We start from the raw sequence: 9,204 nt of genomic DNA, 5'->3' as shown, positions 1-9,204 counted from the left end.
TTTTTGATCTGTATCGAACATGATATCCCAAGGTTTTAATAAAATGAAATATATTTATTCGGAAATGCTTTGATAAATCTTTATCATATTTTCTTTTGAGAAGAAATTCCGCAACACTTTTCTTTAAAATGTTACTTTGATTTTCAAACAAAGCATAGTCAAATCGGTCTTTTCTGGCTGTGAAAATGGGGATGTCACAGTATTTTGGGGGAGCTCACTAAGGTTTGTGCTTATAGTTTTCAATTTATGTTTTAGGTACTTCTAGCTCGAAAGGGAATGACCCGGCTTGATCGCACTGCATCCACCCATGTTTTCCGTATTATGTGATTTTGGGATTTGTAGTATGATATTACTATACTATGATACACTTTTAGTTGTTTGACATGATTACCAAATGTTTTGAAATTAATTAAAAATGAAATTTTTGTTTGAAAATTTTGGGTCTAGATATGAGTTTGAATGAAAGGTATTTTAGGAATACGCTTTTAATATGAAGATTTGGGTTCAGGCGGAGTCTGTTGGGCGTACCAAGAGGTACACTACGCGTACTAAGTTAGAGTCTCGTGGTATTGGATGAGTTACGCCCAACGTTGTAGCTGAGTACGCGGGGCATACTTAGCTAGCTTGACTTTCCCTTGACTTTCTTGACTTGTTGACATTGACCTTTGCCCTAGGGTTTGAACAAGTTTGACTTATGGGCATTTTGGGTATTTTATGTTGTAGTTTGAGTTTAGGTCACTGTTTGTTGTATAGGTGACCTGTAGAGTTGACATTTGGAGCAACGTTCTTTTGTGTTATATTTTCATACTATGAGGTGAGTTTACTCACTGTACTTGTGGATCAAAGGTACCAATGCCAACCCATTCGGTTATGTATCCTGGTATATAGGATGCTGTTATGTTGTAGTGATCTGTTAGGTTTATATGATTATCTGTTTGCTGGTTATATGTTTATCTGTTGCATATATTGACATTGTGTGATTGGGTTAGGCAATGTCGCTTTGTGTGGAAGCTAACAAACCTGGGAGTAAGGCAAACATAAGTTGTGGGCCGGATAGGCAAGTCAGACTTATGTTGTGGTCTCGGGAGCAATCCGGACATGAGTTGTGGGCCAGAAAGGCAAGCCAAACTCATATTGTGAGCTAATGGGTAATCCAGTCCGATGGTTGTGGGTCTAGTATGCATGTTGTTATATGTTTGTATGGTGGTATTTTGGAGAACTCACTAAGCTTTGACTTATGGCTTAAGTGTTATGTTTCAACTATTTCCGATGATTAGGGGCAAGGCGAATGCGTGATCATATACATCCTTCAATGACATGTTTTGGAGATTTTATGATACTATGATTTTGGGATATTTGTATTTGACATTTGGTTTTGGCTTGAGTTTTGATTGGAAACAATGATTTTACCTTAATTGAAAAAATAAAAAAAAATTATTGTGATTTTTGGGATTTTACAAAGACCCACCTGAATCGTAAAACCAAAGATGCACAACAACACTCTCACTCGTTTCATTAAATAATCCTACGAATTAACTATCACCCAACAAAGAGGAATCCTTAATCAACAACACAAATCCTTCAAATTTGACCCAATGTCAAACTGGTCAAAAGTAAACGGTTAACGATCAAAGAAAAAGGTTGGGTTTTGAGTTTAAAAGATGAAGGCTCAAGAGAATAACCTAAGTCATGATTTAAAGCCTTTAAATATGGAAGAAACTCTAAAATCATGGATTTGAGCTGCAACCGCGACCACATCGTAGGCACCATCTCGCTACGTTGTGGCAAACAGTCAAACACGTTCTTTATAATTGATGTGGCCACGCTGTTGCAACATGTTTTTCTTAAAAACTTTATATTTGAAATCTTTAAATCTTCATCTCATCAATTTCGAAAAATTGGTGTTACAAAGGTGCTAGAGACACTTATTGACAACTAAATAATAACAATAGAGGAAATTTAGTTTTGAAAATCTTAACAATTAGTAAGCAAGATAGATCACATATGAAACAAAATGGAATCATACCGCCAACTTTAGGTAAAACAAAAAAGTTGGATTAAGGTGATGTTTCGATTGCTTATTTAAAACATGTTATGGTTTTTTAGTAACAAACCATAATAAGTAAAAATATTACGAGTACTTTTTAGTGTTTGACAAATGATGTTGTTGTGTGTGATTAAGAAATAACTTATCGATTTTTTTTAAATAAGTTAATGAGTAAGAAGCAAATAACTTATCGAATGTTTATGAAATCTTTTTATCCTAAAATTTTTGTAACGGATGTCAAACACCAATAAATCAATAAAAACTCTTAAATAAGCAATCCCAAAACACCCACCCTTAAAATTGCAATTTGCATCATATGATAGAACCGAACCATATGTTTTATTATTCACAGCACATTTTTATCTCATTTGAATTTTGTTTACAATTTTACGCAAAATACGTTATAAAAAAAAAAAAAACTGATCACATACTTTTAACGGACGGAGGGTGTATGTGAGCCAAAAACTTTGTAATAACTGAAATATTTTGTAAAATAAAGTCGAAGAGAACGTGTTGACTTTTCATTACTTGGACCTTAGAAAGAGAAGCGTTAAACCCAGCGGCCCTTGACATTTTCACAAGTCAATGCAAAAAAACACAACTAGAGAAATTTCCGATATTTGCTCCATGATTTTCCATTTCTTACATTATAGCCTATGAGGTTCTAGTTTCACACATTCGCCACAAACTTTTTTAACTCCTTGCCATCTCTTCTCATTTCAAATTTTGTTTCGTTTTTTTTTTTTTTTTTTTTTAATTTTTATGTCTCTTTCATATAAAAAATACAATAATGCACATGTATAGTTGCATTTTGATTTAATGTTTGAAATGTCCTTTTTTTCATAATAACGAAGTAAACGATACATATGCACCAAAATTAACAAGTAAAAATAAAGATTGGAACCATATTAAACTGATGCAATTTATCAGCACAATTAAAAAAAAGTGTATATTTTTGGAAAAGGATAAACAAATAGCAAATTAAATAAATGTTTTGCTTTGTGATTCTTATTCCAAATGACTCTCAAATTGAACTTTTTAATAAAAGTTGCATCTTTTGCACCTAATATCTCAATGTAAGTGCTATATATACGTAATGAAATATGGTAAATTGATATTCAACTTCTACGTGACATAAATAATCATTTGAATAAACAATCAAAATACTTTGATATAAATAAAAAATAAGATACTTTGGTTTACATATAAAATAAGATCAACGATACACAATACATTTTTATATGGTGTATTATTAAAATTTATTTCTTCATGCAACATCTTAAATAAGTCGTATCCGTAATTTAATAAACTAAGATGCAAGACAATTGTGAGCAAATGAGAGTGTTCATGTAAGTTTTTAGGGTATTAGAATATCAATTAACTAGGATAATTTTTATGATTGTGATTGCAATCACTTTTCAAAATCTATGATTTCAACCCTTATATATGGGGTATCACGAAATCTGATTTGATATAATCCAAGAAATACAATTTTGAAAATCATGTCACTTCTAAAATCAAAACACAGAAATATACCTTGCTGTTTTGGGTTCTGTAGAGATAGAGAGAACAAAATATAATTTTCGTGTATATGAGTTCCAACCCTTTTTTCTGGAACCAGATAAATGTTCTTATACTAGAGGGAAAAGAGATTATGACGGTTGCCTCTAGATTTGGCGCCAAAACCGGTAGTTATTGGACCCCGTTAGGGGCGCTGCCCCTAAAACCCGCTAAGGGGCTGCAGCTCCTTGGAACTCTGCACTTAGAGGCGCTGCCCCTGGACACCCGTATTACTGAGTTCATAATTATGATACGGTTCTGGTATCATACCTAAGGCCGCCTCCATGACCAGATCCTTTAGAGACACTAGAACAAGCCTTTGTGACACTCTTTGGCACATTTTACTATCTGTCCCTAATACCCTCGCATGGAAACACCCACATCCTTGCTGCCATGTTGCCTACGAATTCCATATGCCATATTATTAGGATTTATTGTATTTTATTTACTTATTTTATTTATTTATTTTCTAACAAATGTAGACTAGCGGTTACACCAATGTTTCTCATTTCCTAGTTTTTAGCTATTTACATTGTTATTTATATAAATGTAATTGCTTTGTTTTGAATAGAGAAGAATTTGATGAAGCTAATATCTCTTTCATGTCTTATTTCTTTGGGAGATTAGCCATCTCAAATTGGCATTATCTTGGAGACTGACCATCTCGAATCGGTCTATATCAATGATGCTTTCATTCCCGTTCATCTTGCCTCCCTGTCAAGATCGGTCCATGCTACCAATGTTACACCGCCAAGTATCCGCGAGCAACTCTCCATACTCATCGACGTGTCCACCACTAATGGTTGGCGTCTTGATGTAGTTATCACACAAATGGACACCGTCAACACCCTCATCGACATTCAAACCGGAACCATGGTCAGACTCATCCTGACTCCACCTTGGCTTCCACCACCGAATCAGCAACCACGGTCGTCGCCACCGACACCCCCGCCGTCACCAATCCAATTGAAGAAACCACTGTCGTTGCCCCCATCACCAAATGAACCGCTCCCACAATCGCCATTGACAGATAACTATAGACATCTCCTACATCTCAAGCACTTTTTCCGGCTGTTCGACCAGCGATTCTCCATCCTTTTTACTCTCAACATGTACTTGTTGGACCTCGAGGACGAGGTCAATTTCAAGGGCGGATGAATTGATACGTTTCTTGTATCATACCTAAGGCCGCTTCATGGCCAGATCCTTTAGAGATACTAGAACAAGCCTTTATGACACTCTTTGGCGACAATTTACTATCCGCCACTAATACCCTTAAATGGAGACACACACATCCATGGTGCCATGTTGCCTACGAATTTCATATCCCTTATTAATAAGATTTCTGGCAATTTATTTACTTATTGTATTTATTTATTTTCTAGCAAAAGTAGACTAACGGTTACATCCATTTTTCTTATTTCCTAGTTTTTAGCCATTTACATTGTTATTTATATAGATGTAATTGCTTTGTTTTGAATAGAGAAGAATTTGATAAGACTAATATCTCTTTCATGTCTTATTTATTTGGGAGATTAGCCATCTCAAATTGGCCTTACCTTGGAGATTGACCATCTAGAATCGGTCTTTATCAAATTATCACACCAAATGTGCACCCCTGCACCTCCAAGCTCAGTTAGTAATGAAGCTTTTCATTATTAATAATAATTACACCAAAACATGTTGATAACGCTAAAATCTTCAACAGATGATATGTGACATCTGATGCAACTGAAGAGCATTAATCGACTTATTTTCAATACTTTCATATGAAAAAGAGATCGAAGTCATGTAGTAATTATCTAGATAGTCCAGATATATTTCGATAATCAATCGAGGTAGTTTTATTATAATTAAAAAGAAAAGTACTCACAACGTGTTTGTGACTCATAGCTTTGGCATATACACTGAGAATGGTGTTGAAAATTTCTTGAAAGAAGCATTTTGCATTTGGTGTCAACGAGCCTGATAGTCAATCTCGTAACATATATCACATATAATAATTCAAATAGGGTTGTAAAAGATCTGAAACTAGGTAAAACTAAATGATGTTAGCATAAGTTGATAGATCGGGATGTTAAATGTTGAAGACTTCTTGGCTCAAGAATGATTCAAGCTTAATTGAAAAACATGAAATTACTCATAAGTATTTATTCAAACAATGTTTAGTAGACCACGCATAAATTAGAAGCTTAATGTACTCAAGTTAAATTCCACCAAAAACATTAATAGATACATAAATTCATCGGATTAAAAAAAACCTTCAAAAAATAAAATCCATATTTTGTTTGGAAACAACGTTTTTATAAAAAGAATCCTATCTAAAAGAAGAAAGGCAAGATAAAAGAAAAACAATAAAAAGTTTACAAATTATTAAACGGATAACAACACCAATCAGACAAATTACGAGAACCAAAACTACTCCTAAATTTAATCCAATTGAACACCGTGGTGAGAATGTGATATGTCGTTTTGTGAGTAGAGGGATGACTCTTGTTGAAAAGAGAATCATTACGCATCTTCCAAACATACCAAAAAGAAACCATATACATAGCAATGAGTATTTTTGTCTTCTTGGGACACCAACCCCAATTGGCAGTAAAATCAATAACTTGTTTCATCAAAAGAAAACTTAAGGGCACAATACCACACTAGTTGAGAAGCAAAGAGATCACCTCACTTGCAAAAGTGCAAGAAACAAGGAAGTGATATGTGGAGTCCAAACCGTTGAAAGAGAGGAGCCAGGCGCCGGAGGGGATTCTAACACCTCTTTGAATGAGGGTGAGGTTAGCTGAGATACGGTCGATGCAAACTCTCCAAACGAAACCGATGATTTTGGTGGGAACCAAATTAAACCATAAAAAAGTATGAAAGAAATTAAAGCAAACGATGTACCAAAAGGTACCATACTAGATTGGTTATAAAATACATTGTGTTGCCATACCATATTGATTCAAACTTTATGTACCAAAATGTAATTTCACAAGAAAGAAAAAATAAAGCAAACGATGAGTCCCTTAATTTTCTCACTCTAAAACCCCCTTTCTCTCTCTCTCTCTAGGATTCTTGTGAAAGCCAGCTGCCCTTTTCTCTTTCCTGCCCAGTTCTCTCTCCTTCCTACCCGTCCTTCTCTCTCTCCTGCCCGTTCTTTTTCTCTCTCCCTCTAAAAAATCATTTATAAATTGCACCCCTTTTCCATTTCAACCCCCAATATCGTTTCTCTCTCTAAATCTCTCTCTAAAAAGTCAGCGCCTTGGTTTCTCTCTCTAAAAACCTGCATAAAAGTCAAACAATGGAGGTTGATTGGGACTTGCATGCGGTGGTCAGAGCCTGTTGCTCCACCGCCGCCTCCTCCTCCGTCGCTTCAACCGCCACCACATCGACGGCCACCGCTGGAGCTCCAGCTTGGCCTGTGGATGCTTACAATCAACAAAAATCAAGTTTTCAAGATGAAAATTTCATGGGGTTTTTTCCAGATCCATTTCAAAGAAGAAATGACAACAGTATTGAACAGTTTTTGAATGATCTTAACAACCCCATAGACTTTCCAAAACTACAGAAACCACCTCTATCTCCACAGAGTTTGCCAATCTCACCTCTCTCGGTTCTTGGAGGATTACAAGATCCACCACTCCAACACCACCACCACCACCACCACCAGCAACAGCAACAGCAACAGCAACAGCAACAGCAACAACAGCCAAAACAACTTCAGGAAAAACAGCAATCTTTTGGTATATCTAGATGTACAACTTCTAATGCACAAAGTACAAGGTCAAAGAAAAGGTAATGAAAACATTTTCCGACGTATCCATCTCGTGTAAATTTTGGGTTTTTGTTAATTTTGTGATGTATAAATTACCCTTCAAGAGAATCAATTTTCAAAATTACAATTTTTGTGTAAATTGCAAACATTTTGTTCCGTATTTTCGGGATATATGACAGAAAAATACGAGATTTTGGGGGAATACCCACATGCAGTAATTAATTTTTTCATTTTTTTTAAATATTTGATAAATAAAAACTAATCTTTAACATTATTAATGGGTTATATGTATAACTTATTTCACAGGAAGAATCAGATGAAAAGGGTTTGTCAAGTCCCTGCTGAGGGATTATCCTCCGATATATGGTCTTGGAGAAAATATGGTCAAAAACCCATCAAAGGTTCTCCATATCCAAGGTTTGTAATTTTCTTATTTAATTACTATTTTATTTTAAATTTTAATTCTAGTTAGGGTGTGAAAACAGGGTTATAAGGTATATATTCGGTAAATTTTTATTATTTAATTCGGTGATTTATTGATGAAAGAGATTAAATTTTGTTAATTTGGATTAAACAGAGGATATTATAGATGTAGTACTTCAAAGGGTTGTTTGGCCCGAAAACAAGTGGAGCGAAATAGATCCGACCCGGATATGTTCATCGTCACCTACACCGGCGAACACAGCCACCCAGTTCCGACACACCGCAATTCTTTAGCGGGCAGCACCAGAAACAAACCCACCACTTCCGGCGACGAAGATAGTACCGCTAAAACCAACAAACAAACATCATCTCCGCCGGTATCTCCCCCCGCCAGCCAGTCTCCGACCACAGAAAAGGCGGAGGATAATGATACCGATGATGACACCTTTGATATCGTGATGGAGGACGACTTCTTTGAAGGATTAGACGAGCTTGTCGGTCCAGTTATTCCGGCGACATCAACGGCATCTCCACCTTTCCCATGGTTATCAAACAACGTCGCCACCACAAGCACCACCGCAGCCGGCGGTAGTTGACTTTTACGGTGTAGTGACGTTTGCATGATGACATGATATGCGTTTCTTCCTGCTGACTTTTCATAGTGTTTCTTTTTGTTCTCTTTTACTTTTTAGAGGAGAGAAAAAGAAGCGAGAGAGATAGTAAAAATAGGCCTTTGCCAAGATAATCTTTAAACCATTAAAGGGTTGTACCATATGCATTAACCTCTGTACATTGTGTTCGCATATGTCTTTTCTTTTTTTCTTTTAGGCAATTGGGTATCAAACCCTTTTGTGGCTTGAAGAATATTGTCCATTTACAATGAACTTTTGTACATGGTAGAAGAGTATAATTCTCCATTATAAAGAATGAAAGATTTTGATTGATTCCTTTATTTGAGAAGTATATATTATAATAATTTAGGTTATTTATTAATTATTCACGAATGTAATAATGATTTTGTATCTTACGTATTAATTAAGTTTGTATTTTATATTTTATATAATATGTAATGATTTAAACTTTTAATATTGCAAAATATGGAATTCTTATTCATAAATTTTGAAAAGACTAGTGATTTTCAATCCCTACATAAAAAGTACTCTCAATCGAGGCCTTATAGTTCTTGACCTCTTTATGGTGCACTCGTGCTATAGAAATGTAGTTTACTTGTTAAATTTGTATTTCACACCAGATTAATTCATATTCATTTCAGCATATTTGCTGTTTTTTTTAGTAATTAGCAAAACTTGATTATATTCTGTAGCTTATATATTATGTATTCTATATGATATATTAATGATTTATATAGTAAAGCTGTAAAAGACATGGCTTTTATCCATAAATGATA

At 35.0% G+C, this 9,204-nt stretch overlaps 1 protein-coding gene across 1 annotated transcript; it reads left to right on the top strand.

Moving 5' to 3' along the window:
• The first annotated feature begins 6,803 nt into the window (after positions 1-6,803).
• On the top strand, positions 6,804-8,740 carry LOC145006107 (WRKY transcription factor 22-like). Its single transcript, XM_078965202.1, has 3 exons — positions 6,804-7,393; positions 7,680-7,790; positions 7,951-8,740. The coding sequence occupies exons 1-3, from the start codon at positions 6,900-6,902 to the stop codon at positions 8,390-8,392; spliced, it is 1,047 nt and encodes a 348-aa protein (XP_078821328.1). The 5' UTR covers positions 6,804-6,899; the 3' UTR covers positions 8,393-8,740.
• Positions 8,741-9,204: the final 464 nt, after the last annotated feature.

Source organism: Lactuca saligna, chromosome 7 (genome assembly GCF_052625555.1).
Source record: "Lactuca saligna cultivar CGN05327 chromosome 7, ASM5262555v1, whole genome shotgun sequence".
Taxonomy (NCBI): Eukaryota; Viridiplantae; Streptophyta; class Magnoliopsida; order Asterales; family Asteraceae; genus Lactuca; species Lactuca saligna.
The sequence above is the reverse complement of the archived record's forward strand: the minus strand, read 5'-3'. Positions and strand labels throughout refer to the sequence as shown.

Coding starts and splice junctions, on each gene's coding strand:
- LOC145006107 (XM_078965202.1), top strand. CDS start 6,900: ATGGAGGTTGATTGGGACTTGCATGCGGTGGTCAGAGCCTGTTGCTCC. Junction 7,394..7,679: donor AGTACAAGGTCAAAGAAAAG/GTAATGAAAACA, acceptor CTTATTTCACAG/GAAGAATCAGATGAAAAGGG. Junction 7,791..7,950: donor AAAGGTTCTCCATATCCAAG/GTTTGTAATTTT, acceptor TGGATTAAACAG/AGGATATTATAGATGTAGTA.